General features: G+C 42.8%; 3 protein-coding genes across 4 annotated transcripts; 1 reads left to right on the top strand and 2 right to left on the bottom strand.

Moving 5' to 3' along the window:
- Positions 1-629: 629 nt before the first annotated feature.
- On the top strand, positions 630-9,736 carry LOC120655325. 2 transcript variants are annotated; one of them, XM_039933080.1, is made up of 6 exons: positions 630-1,036; positions 4,460-4,789; positions 6,212-6,367; positions 7,570-7,874; positions 7,957-8,524; positions 8,903-9,734. In XM_039933080.1, the coding sequence occupies exons 1-6, from the start codon at positions 868-870 to the stop codon at positions 9,418-9,420; spliced, it is 2,046 nt and encodes a 681-aa protein (XP_039789014.1). In that variant the 5' UTR covers positions 630-867; the 3' UTR covers positions 9,421-9,734. The 2 variants fall into 2 exon arrangements, with proteins under 2 accessions (XP_039789014.1, XP_039789015.1); XM_039933081.1 differs by lacking the exon at positions 6,212-6,367 and having other exon boundaries at positions 8,903-9,736.
- Positions 9,737-11,631: 1,895 nt separating this feature from the next.
- LOC120653360 (glutamate receptor 2.9-like) lies at positions 11,632-12,962 on the bottom strand (the record flags this gene model as incomplete). The annotated part of the gene is made up of 2 exons (XM_039931118.1): positions 11,632-12,402; positions 12,543-12,962. Coding segments are annotated over 2 exons (870 nt in total), but the record flags the coding sequence as incomplete, so codon positions are not given.
- Positions 12,958-15,380, bottom strand: LOC120655326 (glutamate receptor 2.7-like). Its single transcript, XM_039933082.1, has one exon. The coding sequence runs from the start codon at positions 14,871-14,873 to the stop codon at positions 13,878-13,880; it is 996 nt and encodes a 331-aa protein (XP_039789016.1). The 5' UTR covers positions 14,874-15,380; the 3' UTR covers positions 12,958-13,877.
- Positions 15,381-19,326: the final 3,946 nt, after the last annotated feature.

Raw genomic sequence — 19,326 nt, forward strand, 5'->3', positions numbered from 1 at the left:
TTTAATATCTTCTGTCCTCTTCATTTTCAACCGTATCACTTCACCTCTAGTATAATTCAAATCATTTTAGATCTTTATCCGACGGCTAGCTCATTGATGATTGTTCTAATCTCTCGCATTTAATTCCTTTGAACCATTTCCCATGTGCAATATGCCAATATCCCCCCGATCTAAAAGCAGCCAGAAGAACTACCTAGGGCCCGTTAGGCACTTCGGCTTCATCTACTGTAGATTTACTGTAGCACTACTGTAGCGAAGCAGACCAAGCCCAACTTCTTGGCTTCTCCGGCTTCGTGCTACAGTGCCGCACCAAAAGTGGAAATATCTCAAGCCCTTTTTCTAAATAAGGAAAATATAACCTTATCTCACCGGAAATCCAGGATCGGCTCCTCCAGAACCATCAGCTGGAATTTCCAACAGTATAAGTACACAGTAATAATGATAAATAATAAAAGAAATCAACAAGAAAAAAGGAAAAGAATAAAAAATCCAGTGAACCGCTCTGTTGTGCTGCCCCCGCCTCGCAGCGAGTGCGTGAGCCGGCCGTTGGCCCCCACCCTGGACTTGTATTTTCCCGAAAACTATATATACCTCCACGCTCCCTCCCCTCTCCCTTTCCCTTTCCTCCCCCACCCACCTCCGCGGCTCCCAAGCCCTAGATGTCCCCCTCCCCCTCCTCCTGCCCCCGCCGCGCCGCCGCCTGCGCCCCGCGCAGATCCCGCCAGATCTCGCGCCAATCGGAGGCCCCGCGCCTCCCCGCGGCCCGATTCGCCGCCAGCGCGCCCCGGAACGGCGCTGATTTGGGCCGGTTTTGGCGGTGAGGTGGGGTGAGGTTCCGGTGGGTCTGGGCCTCCCGGGGCCCGGTGGATGGATGCGGTGGAGCTGCCGCTGCCAGCAAAGGTGGATTTTGGGAAGATCCTGGCGCCGGCAGCCGCGCTGGAGGGGTTGGACGGCGGAGTGGTGGGAGGTGGCCCCGGGGGAGGGGGTGGGGAGGTGCTGAGGCGCTGTGCCGATGCGGATCGGCGGCACAGTAGTGGTATAGCTCCTCTTCCCGCGCTCCTTATCCTCTTTTTGGTTGGCGGTTGTGTGCTTATCGTCATGGTGAAAGAATCGGCTGTGATTTCGTTGGATTGTTTCTGGGGGGAGTCGATTTGACTTCTCGTCTCCTTTACTTCCAGTGCGTAACTGAAATTCCCGCTGCTTCTGTTGTTGGTATTACTGGGGATGTCTGGGTGTTGTGTTGTGGGCAGTAAGTAATTTCCATTTCTGTGGCAGCGGGGGAGCACGGGCTTCCATTCTTTGTCTGGATTGTTTTGTGGTCAATCGGTCATGTGTCTGATTGGATGAGATCCTGACTGTCGTGCAGAGATGTATGTTAACGAATTGTGAAATGGGAAGGGGAAACCAAGCGGATAGGTTTGGTAACTCGCCTCGGCGGATTTATGAGCTTTCTTCATGATGATGTCTGCGGCTATGATGTTGGTTTGCTTGGTTGGCTGATCTCTTGTTTGTGGTTGCTTACGCAATACTTCCTGTGCTGGCGATATGTCCTTGTCTGCAATAGATTACATAGTACTCCCTGTTTTTTGGAGGTTTGTAAATGCTTTCGGCTGTGTATGACTCCTCTGTCTCTTATATGATCTTTAAGTGCTTGCGATTGATTGCCTAGTGCCCCTGTTTTCTGGTGATCTATATTTGTCTTATCTTATTGTTGTTGTGGAGTCATTTATGTGGTGCATGTCATTTAGACACAGAATTTTTCTTTGCTGTTACTCCTATTTTCCTCCTTCCAATGCCTTCTGTGTTGATTCATTTGATTTCACGGAGTCTTTTTCCATGGCGTTCCTTGACAGCATGGACCATGCCTATTTTCTGTTTTTTGAGTAGGTACTAAATTGGTAGCTTTGTTTACAAAAGAAATGTATATGCTTATTCCGTTGTTACATCCAGTTACTTGTAGTGTTTGGATTCGGTAATTCTGCTCAACTTTCACATTGGCCCACCGCCCACCGAGCAAGACATCATGTATGAACTATGCACGACTTTTGTAACGATCATGGTTGATAGGTGTTTTATCCTACAAATGGGATAGATACAGGTTGACTCGGAATTGGCAGTAACTGCCACGAGGTCTGTTGGTGTGGAGATGACAGCAAATGCACCATAACTTTGAGAGGTGAAATATGGGTTCATTTGCTCACTACTCACATTACTTTCCCTGAAATATAGCCCTTCTGTCTTGTTTGGGACAACTTTTCCATGTAGTTTTTCATGCATAAATGTTCACTTATCAATTACTTTACAACCTAAAAGTTTACCAATTATTAGAGACATGGTGTTGCATCCCATCCACCCCCCCCCCCCCGTTGAAGTGTTTTGGCGAAAAATAGTTTCTTGTGTTTTTTTTTTCAAAAAAGATATTTCCTGGTCTTCTTTATTGGGAACCTCATAGTGTGTTTGTGAAGGTGTGAGGGTATGACTCCAGCTAGTAAGGTTCAAAACTTCAAATCCTGATGCCCATGATTTATACATGCACTAGCTCTCTCAACATATTATATGTAGGCATGCCGATAGAGCGCATTTACGGGTGTGTAAGTGTGTGTGTGTGTGGGGGGGGGGGGTTGGGAAGGGTATGTATGTCACCTTGTAATGAAAAATAGAGTATTAATCTATACACTTATTGATTTTTAATACACTGCATTTTTATCCAAGGAGATATGTTTTACACCGTGCATATTACAACCATGTAGTCCGCTGCTCCACGCCACAATAGCTGTTTTTAAATGTCGCGCCTATTATATAAAGTAAATGTATTATGCTTCGGGGGGGGGGGGGGAGGGTATGTGTGTCACCTTGTCATGAAAAATAGAGTATTAATCTATACACTGATTGATTTTTAATACACTGCATTTTTATCCAAGGAGATATATTTTACACCGTGCATATTACAACCATGTAGTCCGCTGCTCCACACCACAATAGCTGTTTTTAAATGTTGCGCCTATTTTATAAAGTAAATGTATTATGCTTTGGAGGTGCTTGCTGATAGGTGTCACTGATATTGTTTTCCTTGAAATTTGTCTTAAATTGTTCTTGCATGCATCAACAAATGCTTTGTTTTTATTCTTTTAATGATGTATTCTAAGTATTTATAGGCACTGAGTGGTCTCAATTTTGAAATTTATGTCGTGATACTCAAATGTGTGCATGATTGTTTGTGCCTATCTTTGTTGCGGAAATATGGGCATAGTTTGCGACTATTTCAACCCTCCAAGTTGGCTGCCACTTTGTGTTGAGCAGGTCTCCATTGGGTCCAGTTATTATTTTGTTCGATTTATTCCACAAAAGGATATACAGCTACTTCTCTAAGTTGAGCCCTGTCCTCATCCTTTGTCTTGGAGCTCCCTGCTGTTGAAATTGGATCAGTGAGACAGTGACCTAACTCTCAGCAAACTTCCATTATTTTAACATGAAGCCATCACTGCATTGTAGTTGGTTTGCACCCTGATTCTGGTTGTATGATGTGCAGACTGCATTTTACTTGCTTGTATATTGTACAGCAGGAATCTTGCAGTGTCTGTGTGTTTCTTTGTGAATATTGAGTATTTTTTGTGAAAAATAAACTCTATTTTTTCTCTAGGTTTGTGATATTTATATGCTTGATTTTGTTCACTATCTTATGTCATGTGGACTTGGGTTGTTACTTTTTTGTGTTGATCAGGCCATAAGCAGGGGAGATAGTAAAATGTTAATGGGTCTTCTACTATTTTAATTTTGACTTTGTTTTCTTGTGGACAGTTGTCACGATTTTGCTAATGGGAGTTTCAAAATGCAGTTGATGTGTCGTGGGCATTGCTCTCATTTTTTTTGAAAGGTCTATATAAAATCCCTGCTTTAGTGATGCTAAGTTCTCAATGCTGTTTTTATGAAATTAATGTGTTGGGTTTCCTTTTCAGGGATTTTAGTGGTAGGCAATATCGTGAATTTTTCTCATGAATATTATCGTGAATTTTGTTTATAGGGCTTTCTGATGGTCGATAATGTGATGAGTTGTTTTGTCTCCAATGCATAAATTCCTTTAGAGAGCGTTTAGATAGTTTGCCAAGCAACACACATGTTAAAGCATATGGACCTTGTAACCTTTAGAAATGTAAACTTACTTTCCCACTTCCAAAACTGTATAGAACCTCGTACCCCTTTAGGGCTTGCTTGGATATTGATTGGTATTTCCTTTTGACACATTGGTTCGTGTATATTTATTGTAGCGTCAAAGATATCTTTATATTCTTCATTTAAACGTAAAGTGAAGAACATTGTTCCTTGCAAAAGTTTCTGTTATGATGTAGGACTATTTTAGCCATTTGTTTTAACTCTCTAAACGTTTTACTTTATTTATACTGTTTTTTCTCTTATAATCTAGTTCACTACTGATCGATCTGTTAAAAACACACATGGGCAGATGTGAAGGAGCAAAACCAGAATGTAGAAGGCTTTCCATCTTATAGAAGTAGAAGGACTCCTTTGGAAGTCTCTATGCAGAAATCTCTTGGTTTTGGATTTAAGTCTGAAAATGGTAAACGGGATTTTGTTGGAAATGATAATATTCAATCCTTGCATAAGCAAGATAGCAAGGTAGTGGCAAAAAAGACCATAAAGTTGTTGGACGGTCCACCTTGTTCAAAAAGGCCAAAGCTTGAGCCAGTACAAATTAGTAGAGATGCTGAAGCTAAGGGACATGACTTCATATCACAGAAGAATGTGCCTGAATTGAGACAATGTGCAGCATCTGGTAAATTATTAAGTTTCTTTATTCATTTGAAGTTGTCCAATTTGATGCAGTTTTCCTTTTTATTACCCATGCTACTACTCACGGCATTCATTGAATGATGAGTTCAGAGACTTGGACAAAGCACTGTTGTTGATATAAGTGATACGTGCACTATAGATGTATCTTATTTTGATCCAACATTATCTTGCTAATACACTGATTTCCCTATTCCTGCTTCATCGCTCCTCCTCGGAGCCTCACCTGTATTCAACTTTTCTTTTACATAAATAGCCTTCACTTATTTGTTGGGGATAACTCACAGCCTCCTTACGCTACAAAAAATTTCACTCCTGAAAAGTTGAGTAGCCAACACTATGGTTTCATAGTATCCAATGCTGACAATGATAGTTAAGTATGTTTGGGGTATATTCAGAATCTTGGTGGAAATGAAACTGTAATGAGTGTGGCAGCCTGGATGACCACAGTTTGATGGATTAGGCATTAGTACTAGATAAGGTTGTTAGGAGCCGGCTGCACAGAGGCACAGCAAGTTATTCGAAATTAATCAAAAAGAGAGAAGAATACCTCTCGCCGTAGCTCCATTGAGGTGCTGCCTCAAGCCTCGCCTTCCCATCGAGCAATCCAATCTCAGTTCACAACATCTGGTAATGTTTGCTTGGAAGATTTGCGATGACGCCAGAATCTTGTATAAACTGGAAAACAGTGACATAAGTCTAAACTATCATCTTAGATCCAACAATTAGTTTATACAAAGTTATAAACACTAGGAATAAACTTTCTAAAGACGAAAGTGTAGTATGGGTGGATGGCGTGTTGGTTATGCCTGGTCCTTGTATCTCTTGTGCTGATGAAGTTTATCATGCAATGTTTGAAACTTCACTGACTTAATGAGGCCCTAGTGGTTTCCTTCTTATGAGGCTATGTTTCCATAGGCTTGGGGGTTACAGTTCACTCATCTGCCACATGGTCTAAGGGTTCTGTTGTTTTAATATATATACTAAAATGATTTAACGAAGTGAGTGTATTCAACTTAAAATATTCTAACTAAACTATACACATTATCAACAGATAATATTGAAATGGTTTACCCCTTTTCATGTTTTTTGCCGATAATCTCAAAGGTGTTTGGTTGATTGGATTGCAACTGGAGATGCTGTTAGAAAATGGAGTTTTTCCCCATTTGATAATGCTAGAAATTGGATTCCTGGTACTAACCGGCCATTTTTGTTCATATGAAATCAATAGCCACTATTTTTAGCCAAGTCCATTGTACTGCTTGCCATACTCTTTTTTAATACACTTCTAGTATAGCCCCACTCTACTATGAGTGCTCATTTGTTCTACTCGCTTTAATGCACACGCTACTGTTTAGTTTGATATTCTGACAATAAATACTTTTGCACTTATCCTAATTATACACAGAAAAATCTCGGTTGCTCAAGCAGAAGCGCATTTCTGATGCAAAGAGAATTGATAAGAAGAATATTAGGTCTGGTGTCAGATCAAAATATGATTGTTTCTCATCAAAGGCTGGTTTAGCAAATTTTGATTCTGGTTTCTCAGGAAACAGTGTACTTGGTATGTAGTAACTGGTTGCATCTACACCATGCATTTATATCTTAGCAACTGCTATTTTTTCTTTTGTTGACTGATGATCATATGAGTCTAGTGGATAAGTGGATGTGAAATGTCTTTGTAATTTTGTATAAGTATCTTGAAATTGTTTTCTCAAACATTGCATACTTAGACATTAAATAATATTATGGGAAGATTAGCTCGTTATTTATTAGTATTTTGTATTTCAATACTGCACCGGTACATCTTAACAAAATCTGCTTACTTTTGACTGCAAATCATGTGTCATTATCCAAAGATAATTACTCTTCCAAAATTCCTATCATATATTGTGATGCTCTGTCCTCATAAATTATAGATGAAAATGGAATCTAGTTATACACTTTGTAATAGTTACGGTTAGTTGCATGGCTGTATGGCTCCTTTGACTTTCCATTTTGTGACTTCTTGGATTCATTACCAGCGAATGGAGTTCAATGAACCTTGAGTAATACCTTCCCAATCATGATGATATCTTGTATTCAGCACCCTCCCTAAGTCCTAACGTTAGTTGAAAGAGTAAGATAAGAAAGCTTAAGTGTGGTAGCCCACAGACCAAATATGAGAAGTGATGTTTTGACGGGAAAATGCACTTTCTAACAATACAACTTCCTTTTCTTTTTAATCTTTCTAAAAGTGGTGCTGATTGTCATCGTGGTTCTATTAAACTTATTGTTTGAAGTTTGTTCTGGCATCCACTCAAAGCTTGGCAGTATCCATAGGTGTATGATTCTTGAGGCATCAATATTCTAATTTCTAATAACTAAAAATGATAACTTAAAATGCTCACTTTTCTCTGTTTTTTTTTGTGATTGATGGTACTTCTTTTGTTTGTTTGCATGCTTTTACTTGCATAAACTAATTTGGAAGCATGTAGTCCTGCGTTACAATGCCATGCTATTGTTATTTAGGCCTGGATGCCCCCCCTTCTTTTTTAATATATATGATTCTATATTATTTATACCATGCGACCTTTGCAGTATAAGAACTTCTTTCCACGTCTCATATGAGTAATATGCAGAGTAACAATAATTTTATAATAATAAAGTAGAAAACCTTGCTATATTGATTTATTTTATGCTTCGGACAATATTAGGGAATGTGCACTATATTATCGGTCAAACCTATTTGCATCACAACTAACCGTGGTTGTCATGTTTATTCAGGACCACATGGACTTAAATCTGATGTCCGCGACATCACGAATCACATCGAGAACCTCTCATTGAGTGAACTTCTTGATGGCACTTACAAGTATTCCAGCTTAGGAAGAGATAAAGGAAAGAAAGTATTGCGTACGAAAGACGAACTTCTAGTCTCTGTCCGAAAAGCTTTTTCTATGCTTTCAGACATGGACTATTGCAATGGAAAGGATTCTAATCTCATACTGAGCCCTAAACTGCCTACTGCAAGCACTTCTAGCTATGACGTCAAAGAGCAATGTGGTGACAAGCCAGCCCCCTTGGTTAAGGTAAGCAAATCCTCAGTGCTACAACTATGATCATGTATTTAGGCGCCTCAAAGTTCCTGAACGTTTTAATTTTACCACCCAGGACTCTTTACAAATCAATGTCTGTCATACTGCACTTTGTCCTCCAAAAGATATCTTAAACCGTTTAACACTTGCCCATGGACAAGATCTGGACTCTCTTTTAGCACCAGGGAGTGAGAGCACAGCTGCAGTTAAGCCTTATATGCCTTCTATAACTGTTCATGGGGCTAGTTTGCCACCATTTCCTTGGTCACACTCACAGGCTGGGGGTTATCGACAAAGTGTTGACTGTGGTAAACATGGGTCGAGTAGGAGTAATTCCCAGTGGCAATGGGTGAGGGTTGGATCCAATCTTCCTCTAGATTATAAAGATTCATCTGTCCATAAAATTGATGATCTTCTTCAAGAGATGGAGGCAGCAAAGTTATCTATAATTGATTCATCATGTGATAGACAATATCATTTATGTGGCACGGAATCAACTTCCGGATCACTTGTACAAAATATTCACTCAAGAAAAATTGGGGGTGAGAATGGTCCGCAGCAACTGCAATCCCTGGACAATGGTGACTCTTCAGATTGTTTCCAGAAGCATGACATCGAGCACTCCCTTTTAAAAACACTACAAGGTACGCCAAAGTCTATACCATACCTTGGTGAAAATAGAAGTTGCTATGAAATTTAGCTTAATTTGGTAAAAGTATCTTGCTTTTACCCCACTATTCTAGATGCAGAAATACTTAAGTGGGCTTGACATATTCAAATTTCATATTATGATCTAAAGCATCTTGGAGCTACATCCTTCTTTTTACAAATATTCTACCATCTTCTGCTATCATGTAGAATTTGGTGTTTACTAGAAGCCCTTAGGATTTCTTTATCACTAGAGCTCTTATGCCTCACTCTACATCTTAATAACTATTTTCTGCGCCACTCATTTGATGTTTACTCATTTTTAGTTGATTTTTGCTTTTGATGATTTACTTATGTGATCTTTCTACAAGCAGTATCGCCAAAGATACAGCGTGCTGCTGAAATCTTATGTGATATGAGAAGAAGCACTGAATCATGGAGTGCTCAAGGATACAGCAATGGTGCAATTAAGTGGCCAAAATCACCATCTGAAAAGGTTATGAAGGCTCGCAAGCCCTCATCCCAGTTAGGTATAGCTGAGAGCTCATCAGGTTCTCGTAACAATGATGTAACTTGGAATGGGAGCAGTCACTCTACCAAGAAAGTAGTTGACAGGAAGAATGATTCTGCGCGCTTGAATAACCCTAGCAAGGGGACTATAAGGTGGCCTGTGCCTATTGAAGATGGTGTCTCTCCTGTCAGGTCCGAGCGAGGTCTTATGCTTGATACAAGGCAACCCCATGGTAATGGCGGAAGGCATCCAATCCAGGTGTCATCACAGGCACGGCTTGAGAAGGAGTACGAGAACCAGCAGAAGTTGAGGAAAGCAACACTGACCTCATCTCTAGGATCTGCAGGAGATTGGAATACGGAGAGGAACAGGAGAATGTGAAGTGTACATTATTCATGTTGAAATCATAGTCTATGGTATATCAGTCTGGGGGACAGCGTAACCAGGCAACTGTTTCATAAGGTCACAGGACATTGGGAGATGTGATAATTTAGGTGGCAGGTGATGTATCTATTGGCCCATTTGTTGTTGGGGGAAACTGTTGTAACAAGTGTAATTTTCCTTTTCATCTCCATCATATCACAGGTCTCTCACTGTCTCACTATCTTCTGCTGTGTATTACTAATATATCTCGACCTACTACCAGTGAAGTAATAATAGCATTCCAGGGTCGACTCAGTGGTTTGCATCTTGCACATTCTGATGGTTGGAAGCTCAATGTAGTTTATCGGCATAGTCTATGTTAAACTATCATCTCAGCCATGTGAGCTATATTATTTATATTATTGCATCTGTTGATTGCCGTTGTGGCACAACTTGACTATGCCCAAGATATACTCACTGCACAATATGCTTAATGTGCATCATAGAGCTCTGCCTGGTTGATACAAGGACCTCTGGAGCCGTCTGATTAGTGGTACAAGCCCAAACTCTGTATATATCTATTTTTTTTCTTGACGTGGTTATGCACGTTAAAAGTCTGTATATCCACATCACTAAGTGGTCTGCATGTATGCTATATTTTCAAGTACCTTATCTAAATTCAGCTATGTCAAATGCTCCAACTATCTTGAGCTTACGTTTCACCTGCATGCGCATTGTCCAACTGGGAGAAAGAAACCAGGCATTGTATTGATAGTTTATGCTAATGGATATGTTTAGTTTTGATTGCTGATAGCATGAAGATTAGCATCTGGATGGCGTGTGTAAAGATATCAGCTAGATGAAGAGGCCAACCATACGAGAGTACCATTTTTGTACAATTTGTCTCGCGTAACTAAAGGCTCTTTTTCAGAAAACTGTTGTAAACTGAGTGGCTGATAGTGAGATGCTAGTGGTTACTTCGTAATATGAAGTCACCTAAAGGTGTTTGTAGATGTGAGTGTGCACATGTGAATGTTCACTACATCTATATTGTGTTTCGTAATAAACGTTGTTAATATCTAGACTAAAAGGTCATCCTGAACCAACCATCCCTTCGCTTCATAGTGTTAGCATTGCTGTCACCTTATAGCAATGGTTTTTGCTAAATAGAGACTAGAACTCCGTCACGACTGCTGACAACATAAAGATTAACATCCGGATAGATTAACATCTGAATAGCGTGCAAAGATATCGGCTTGATGAGAGGCTAACCACGAGGGTACCCTTTGTGCACAATTCGACTCGTGTTCTAAGGTTATTTTTCAGATAACGGTTCTGAATCCAGGAAGTGGCTGACATCAAGATGTTAGTGGTGACTCGTTACAGACTGACTGTTCAGGAGGAGAGGGTTGTGACTGTGGCATGCGAGGATAGGGTCGGAGAATAACTCGAGTTTGGGAGCAAGCAGGCTCAGGAGGATACAACAGGTGAGGAAAAGACAAGAATATAAACAATCTGCTTCTTCCATGCACCAATCTTAACCGACATGAGCTCTTTCAGTTTTTTTTTTTGAGAGAGAGCAGCTCCTTCAGTAGTTAAGCAGGAGTAGGATTGTAGGAAGTAGTTGCTGGTGTATATATAAAAAAAATGCATACAAACAGGTTCCTGACTTGTTTTCAGTTGAAACTTCTTTTTTTCCCCCTTTTCGCATGAGGCTGAAAGCCTGCCAATCAGGCCACAAACAGTTGGCCCACCAGTGGCCCAGAAGAAGGCCTGCCAACTGACAGCTTGGCCCCTGACTCGTACGCGGGTGGCCCGTAACGTCCTCGTCGTACGCCATGGCTCCGCCGCCGCCGCCACCGCCGCCGCCTGCTGCGCGGCCACTATAGTATCTCCGCTGCCCTGCCGCCGGCGCTCCGCTCCGTTGCGACTTTCCACTTGCCAGATGGGGACTGGCCCTGGAGCTCGGAGTCCTCCCCTTGGGGAGCCAACGCTGAGGGCGCCCCGCGGAGTCTGAGCTCAGCGGACCAGGTCGGCGCTTCCAACGGTTCGTTCGTTTTTTCTTAGCCCCTCAGGCAGCCGCTGAATTTTGCTTACAGAGATGTCTCTGGACTGAATAACTGAACAACCAGAGCTCCAATTGGCCATTGAGGTTACTGAAACATCCAACCCGAGGGACCAGTTTGCTCTATTTTTCCACTATGGAGTATGTATTTATTTTTCATTCGGTTGATTCTGAGCAAAAGTAGCTTCGGAGAGCAGACCGCCTCATGTGGGAGAAATAGCTTCTCTCTAGAGCCTTAAACAAAGTCATAATTGAGGAAATTTAATATCCAAAAATCTGTTTTTATAACAAATCGGCATGCCAATTTCATTGAGCACATTGCCAAGTGGGGCCATTCGTTCTTACGTTTTCGATTCAACTATGTAAATACAATATGAGCCTGTTTGGGGCTTTGGGCAGCCAGTTTTAACTAATATTTCCAGGCTAAGAATAATATGCTGAAATCTAGATGGAAAAAAGAGAGAAAATAATCCACTTGGTCAGAGCTAAAATCGAGCTGAACTTGATACCCACAAGTTATGAATCCTTTCACCTCTGCACATGACAAGCGAACCATCACGCATAACGTTTTTTATTTGTCCATGTATCCCTCTGGCTCTTGCTATTTGTTGGCACTGTCTTTCTTCATCTCCATCAGTTTCAGGTGGCAAGATTTGTTCCGAGTCACCACTTTCAGGTCCTACTTGTTTGATTTTGCAGAAATAGGTTATCAAGGCGATCACAAGAGAAGTGGTTGAGGCAACTCCAGTGGCGACGATGGGTCCTGCAAAGCTCTCAAAGGTGAGGCTACCTGTTTCAGAGATGGTGCCCACATTTTGGCAGTTGTTTTGATCTCCTATCCATTTCTTCTCAATTTGAATGATAGTGTCTCCACCTGTTATGTTGAGGATTGCCTGTGAGATGTCACCAACTAAGGGCGATCCCTTCCGCAATGCCTGAGAAAGAAGAGAAACCCTTTTTAAAAACTTGGGTGCCCTATCTCAGGCTGTCACACACCAGTGTGCAAACTTAAAAATAAAGCTGAATTTGAACTTGGGTATCCCAAAGTAAAATTAATAAGCTCAGAGAAACTTACATATCCAAAACCCGCAGTCTTATATATTGGCCCAACCATGGTGTATCCCTTGCAATGCTCTGCAAGAAATAGTTTGATGTATGGGATTTCATCTACAAGGGCAGCAACACCACCATTCTTGCTTCCCTTGGAAAGTGCATTGTGATAATCTTCAGGGGTGTCATAGGGCTTGATCTTTGATGCGTCAAAACCGAGTTCTTCCAAAAGACTCTTGATGTAGGAGCCACTTCCATACCCAACGGGTTGTCCAACTTTTAGAAGTTCATCAACATTTGTTACAGTTGGTTGGAGCTGTTGCACAGTTAGCATGGATGTCAAACTTGCAGTGTAGCTTGACTTAAGTACCAAAAGGAAAAACAGCCATATGACCAATATGATCCGAGAGGTAAGGCGTTTCACCTTCTCTTCTGCAAAAGTTACATTTCAAGTTAATATTATTTTCAGACATCATAAATGAAAGTTCAGAAAAGAGAAAAGTATTAAGACTCAAGATTTGGTAATCTTTTCACGCATACGGTTGGAGCTATGCCTTCTAATTTCGTATTGGCTTGACTCAGTACGAGGTCTGGTCTCCTGTAGGAGATGGCTTATAAACACAGCACATTTAGTGGAAAGCATCTAAACAATACACATTTCTTTTTTTAAGTTCTGGAATTTTTCTGTATGAAAGTAACTTGTCAGGATAAAAAGCATATCAACTTGGTCATTATGCTACATATCTATCTAATTTATTTCAGGGGAAAAAGTACAAGGGTAAGTGCACTCAACTCTCTTCAAACAATGAAAAATATATCATTGTAGCAAGCTGTTGCGGAATTGGACCATGAACACTCTTGTTGTTGCCTAGAAGCTCCAATAACCATATCACAATGCCTGTGTAGATAAAGAGTATGATAGTCCCAAACCACATGCCAGGTGTCAGGGGCTTCAAGAAAATCCATGCATTCTTGTCTACGCTTTCCTTGACAGGAACAACCATTGCTATCCCTGATTCAGTGTATGGCAGAGTGAAGTCGACGTACAAACTTCTGTTGTACCTAATTGTTATGTCTCCAACTGCTATGTCGTACTTCTGTCAGGGTGTGAAAGAAAATTGTTTAACCAAGAGTCAGGGAGAAAAAGAAATTTGGTTGGGGGGTTGGGGCGGGGGCATGCGAAAGTACCTCAAAATTGTGTCATTGACCAAGTAAAATCACAAAGGCTTAGATTTCTTTTCGTCTATTATGGTATTGGAACCATTTACTAAACTAACATGGCATTGGAATAGCTGAAGTAGTTTGTTTTATTTGAAATAACAGCATGATATAAGAATTTCAGATGCTGGAAAGCATAACTTTATGCACATTCTTTCGACTTGAAAAGACAAACATGCGAAGTATGTCTTACCTTAAGGTAAACTTGGCTGACAAAATCATCATAGCTTGAACTTGCATTCTCTTTGCTGTCAAATATTACATATTCATAAGGGAGTGCATAAGGAAGCCTCTTTACTGCCTCTTCAAATATTTCAATTGCAAGGCCACTTGCTTTAATTTCACCTGTTATGGAGTCTTCATTGGCATCTATGTATTTTGGATACCCTCCACCTGCGACTACACCAACTCGAAGCTTCTTCCCATTTGTTGGAATTTCCCAACCTTTCGGCACCTCTGTTGATTCTCCTGGCCAAATCACGATTTTCAAGTTACGCGTGGTGCTGTATGTTGTGTTCGATCTCCTTTGGTCCGGCTGCTGTGAAATTCCATTTTGTGCAGTCCAAAACCCAATTACTCTATGTGCTTTTCCAACAACATTTATTATCTGAAACATGGAAACTTGCAGCTGTCCATCTGAAAGGTCAAAGTAACCACTTAAGCCTTCAAACTTAGTTTGCAAAATCGCCTTTAGGACTGCTGGACCGTTTCTTGAGTTCTCTAAGGTTTTTGAACTTGTGTAGTTTTTCAGTGCAGGTGGTCTCTGAAATTTTGCTTCAGTAACCTTTGCCTTTTCTGCTGCTTTTGCTACTGCCCAGATCGTATCATAGCTCCATAGTCCAAAGATGCTTAATTTCAATGTTGGGTCATTTGGATGATCATTTCGGGACTTCATATACCATCTCATGGTGAAATTGTCAAGTTCTGTTGATTTAGGAACATAGGACTCAACCCCCAAGGCACCATTCATTGCTTCCACGACTGAAGTATTTAGGGAATCTATAACACTTGCTAGTCCATCTGTTATGATCCAAACAAATCCTTTGCTCATCATGCCAATTTCTTTTGCTTTTGTGAAGAAGAGGGAGCCCAAGGAGGAGGACATGTGAACGACAAAGACCCTTGTTTGCATTGTCATCAGCTTGTAGAGTTCTTGTGTAATTTGTTCACCTGTTGCTGATTCGTCTATCACACTCCGATAAGGAATATGGGCATCTATTCCTTCAAGGATATTAACAAGATCTGGTATTATACCTCTACCATAATCGTTGTCTACATAGATAGGCACGACCTCTCTCCATCCATAGGTCTTGATTATGGATGCAATGCTACACACTTGTGCAGAGTCACGCGCTGTTGCTTGAACAAAATATGGAACTCTACGGGAAGATAAATATGGGCTTGTTGCTGTGAATGATATAATTGGGACTTGATGCTTATTTCCGAGAGCTGATATAAACACAGCTTGAGAAGATTTCTGTGGGCCAATTATTGCTTGGACATTGTAGTTCTCCAGCAAGTCAAGAACTGTATAAATGCGTAGAGTCAGGCTTCAACTTTTTTTTTTGATGGAAACAAATTTCTTATATTCAGATAGTACCCAGAATTGAATCGATCGGAACAGCTATATCAAACTATTCACAAAAGATGGATGGACTAAAATTCAATGACTCGCTACACTTTTTAGCTGTAAATTATGGCAATGGAAAGTATAAAAACTTTAAAAGGCTGTCCCTGTAGGTTGCATTGGCCATCATATCAACATAAAGCTATGGTACAAATTATTTCAATTATAAACATAACGACATGCATAGCTTTGTTTTCTCCTCACTGATGCAGCACCTGTAGAGTGAAGTAACTATATGGATTTAAAAGTTAGGTGTCACTAATATAGACATATCATGTTTTTCCATTTCATGAAGTGGTTTGCATGATTGCCAATGCCTTGTAATACTATTCCAGACACCCCCATCCCCAACACATTTTTCATCTAATGCATCAACGCTGCTTGTTTTCTGCATCAAAACTACTACAGAGTATAGATTCCTTCCATGTACATGCTAAATTTCAGCTAGGGTGTATTTGAGAACTCATATTTAATAGTCTATAACTCTATTGTTTCCACATAGGGAGAAATAGAATTGGCTAAACTAAAGCACCCCTTTTGCCTCTTCATATTGCAGTCCTCTGTTTATTCTGTGCAACCATTTAAATGGAGCGCGAGTGCTACAGCTTTATAGACTTTCAAATGGTTTGCTGTTTTCAAAATGCCAAATTTCCAAGATACAAGTGTGCAAAGAGTAGTACATAATCAAGTAAACACGTAATCTATCGAGTGTCAAAATCCATATAAGGATGAAACTCACCTTCAGATGCAGCTTGGACATCATCATTCAAGGAGTCCCTAACGTGGAGGACGATCAGTGTGGTGTAGTTCGGATGGACAGCATAGAAATCCTCAATAGCAATTAAAATGCTGGTTTGTGCTACCTTGCCCACTGTTGTACCCAAATCAAGTACCACCCCTACATGGAATTCTTCTACTCTGCTTTCTGTAGCAATTTGGGCAACTGCTGAGCTGAATGCCAATAAAAAGAACATTGTGATCCTAACTCCTGTCTCCATCTCTCGAGTTGTGATGTTTGCATAAGAATATTTCAGCACTGGTGCACTAGTTATAGATGCACAAGTTGTTCATGTGTCGATTTTCGTGTTAGTTAAACTGAACTGTAGTCGAATCTCTGTTTAACTACTGCTGCTACTACTAATTTACCGGCATGCGCGGCGGCCTGCGCGGCGGCGAGGGAAGCGGCGGCCCGTGCGGCGTGCACGGCGGGCGCGACGGTGGCCTGCGCGGCGGCGAGGGAGGCGGCAGCCCGCGCGGCCTGCGCGGCGGGCACGGCAGGCGCGACAGCTTGCACGGCGGCGTGCACACCGGCCCTAGATGGGTCGTGCGGGGCAGCCACGCGCCACCAGCGCCAGGGGAGGCAGGGGACGGCAGTGGGGGCCAGGCGCCGGCCGCACCCGCGGCCTGCTGGGCGGCCATCACGAGGGAGCTGGCGGGCGTGCAGCCGCTGGTGGAGGCGCTCCCGCCCGCCGTGCGGACGGCCGCGGAGCTGGCGGTCGCCACGGCGGCCATCGCGAGGGAGCTGGCGGGCGTGTAGCCGCTGGTGGAGGCGCTCCTGCCCGCCGCGCGGACGGCCGCGCCCGCGCCCGCCACGCGCACGCCAGCAGGGGCGCGGGGGCAGCAGGGGCGGCGGCAGGAGGCCAAGCAGAGGAGTCGGCGGCGCCAAGAAGCAGAGCACGGTTAGGAGCGATGCGCGCATGGCTCCAGGCTGCAGGGACCACGGGCGGGCTGCGCGGCAAACCGGTGGGCTGCGCGACAGAGGCGGGCCACGCGGCCGTGCCCGCGTCCTGTCCGCAGACGGCGGCGGCCGCGGCGCACCCTGCAGCGGCAGATCCCGCGGTTAGGGCCGGCGCCAGGGGAGGAGGAGGATGGGGGCCGGCGCCCGCGACACCTGCGCGCGCGGCACCCGCCCCCATGGCGGCAGCAGCAGGTAGAGGGAGGGAAAAGGAGAGGGGAAGGGCCGGCGGCCGGCCGGCCATGGGGTCTGCGGCGGCGGCGGGAAAGGGAACATCAGCAGCAAGGGGAGGAAGGGAAGGAGGCGCCGGTGGCCGGCCAGCCATGGCGGCGGCGGCGGCGGCTAGAGGAAGGAGAGCCTAGGTGATACCATGTAGGAGAGAATAATGACTTGTATTCCTCCAAACCCTAAAAGGGTGGGATATATAGATTCTATACATGAGCCTCTAGATGGGCCTCTATACATGGGCTCACATATACACCAACACACTAGTTATAGATGCACAAGTTGTTCATGTGTCGATTTTCGTGTTAGTTAAACTGAACTGTAGTCGAATCTCTGTTTGATTAGTAGTAGTAGTTTGTCTCTTTCGTTTGATTACTAGTAGTTTACTCTGACCAAAGTTTGTCTCTTTCGTTGCAGTTCCTGTCAAGAATTCAAAATTGTTTGCTATCCCAGTTGAGGTTTTCTTTATGGGGCTAGTGGCTCACTCTCTACTTAAACTTTCAAAAGGTTCAGCAACCTCAAATGCAGGTGGCATCATATTTCTTTCGTTGAATTGACAAGTGTGTGTGCATTCTCATACTGGAGTAAGTGAGAGTGAGCCGAAGACCTGCAAGTTGAACGCCGCAGTCTCGTATGGGTGCAAATGCAAGTGAAATTTCCCTGTGACTTTCAGTAGCAGACCGAGCTTTCTAAGTGACAACTGAGGGTACCGGTCAGGCTTGACCCAGCACGGTGTGACCAGAAATGAAATCTGCGAGGAAGTCTGAGCGCGCGTGTAAAACGGACACGTATTCTGTTTGTATGTATACGTGTTTCGAGGGAATGCTATGTTGGTGTTGAGCCTTGCAGATCTTGGCTGTCTCGAAAATCCCTTGAATTAATGTGAATAATGCGTAACTTCATGCTATAATCGGAACAAGTAGCATCTTGATAGTTTTTTTTATGTGTAGAAGTTTTTGTCTTGGTAGCAGTGTCGTCGTTCACAGGAAAAAGGAAGGAAAGAGAGGAAAAAGGAAGGAAAGAGTTTTAACGCATCGTTCTTTTTATTACCTATTTAATTTGACCTTAGCGTTTCCCTCAACGTGACCTAGCTAGGCTCGCAAGTGAATAAAAACAAGACGTTGGTAACTCGACAGAGTGGTGAACTCGTCTAAGCTCCCCTCCAATTTTAGAAAGAATGAATAAAAAGGAAGGAGGAAGAAGAGAAAGGGATGAGCTCACTCATTATATGTTGGCTGGATTATTCTCATCATTGGGTACACCTATGGTATCTGTGCCATGTTTAAAAAACACAAAGTTTGGGGAACTAGTAGGGAAACAAGAGAGGAACAAATCTAAAAGAGATGTGGATTGATCAGTGCAATGGATCTGCATCCAATAGCTACTTTTAAAGAACAAAAATCAGATGCCTCATACCATGTTTATCCAGTATTCACTACTACTTGTATCCGTAAATATGAGAACTTTTAAATTTTCTTTAAACTATTTTTTTTTTCTAAATTTGATTTAATCTATAGATAAGAGTATTAACATCTTGCACATTACAAAAGATAAACAATGAATAGCATAGGATCTAATTATGCTCGTGATATATTTGTCGGTGTCCTGACCCGGTGGTCCGGACCCAACTAGTGATGATGCTGCGTGTTTCTCGTCCCAGATGTTGATGCAAGAGATAACACAGTAACACACGGGTTTATCCTGGCTCCGGCCGTGGGGCCGTACGTCCAGCAAAGGGGTGTGCGAGAGCACTGTACTGTCTTGCACCGGGGGTGCTTGTAGTAGGGGGTACAAGCGAGGCGAGATAGGGAGAGAAGCTCCCAAGTCTCTGCTAGAGGAGTTGATTGAGACGAGTGCCAATGTCGGGGCTCAGAGGAGCGTATGTGCTCCGTGAGTTGCACTGAGTGGTGTGTTCTACCGAATGGGCCGACCCCCTGAAATAAAGCCCGTCTCCTCCTTTTATAGACACAAGGAGGGACGGCGTACATGCACAGGGGATTGTGG

The sequence above is a fragment of the Panicum virgatum genome, chromosome 1N, assembly GCF_016808335.1.
Source record: "Panicum virgatum strain AP13 chromosome 1N, P.virgatum_v5, whole genome shotgun sequence".
Taxonomy (NCBI): Eukaryota; Viridiplantae; Streptophyta; class Magnoliopsida; order Poales; family Poaceae; genus Panicum; species Panicum virgatum.

What these genes read in the sequence shown, in the direction of transcription:
- LOC120655325 (XM_039933080.1), top strand. Translation starts at nt 868, where the DNA reads ATGGATGCGGTGGAGCTGCCGCTGCCAGCAAAGGTGGATTTTGGGAAG. An exon ending in GGATCGGCGGCACAGTAGTG is followed by an intron (nt 1,037 to 4,459) that starts GTATAGCTCCTC and finishes ACACATGGGCAG; the next exon opens with ATGTGAAGGAGCAAAACCAG. An exon ending in GAGACAATGTGCAGCATCTG is followed by an intron (nt 4,790 to 6,211) that starts GTAAATTATTAA and finishes AATTATACACAG; the next exon opens with AAAAATCTCGGTTGCTCAAG.
- LOC120655326 (XM_039933082.1), bottom strand. Translation starts at nt 14,873, where the DNA reads ATGACAATGCAAACAAGGGTCTTTGTCGTTCACATGTCCTCCTCCTTG.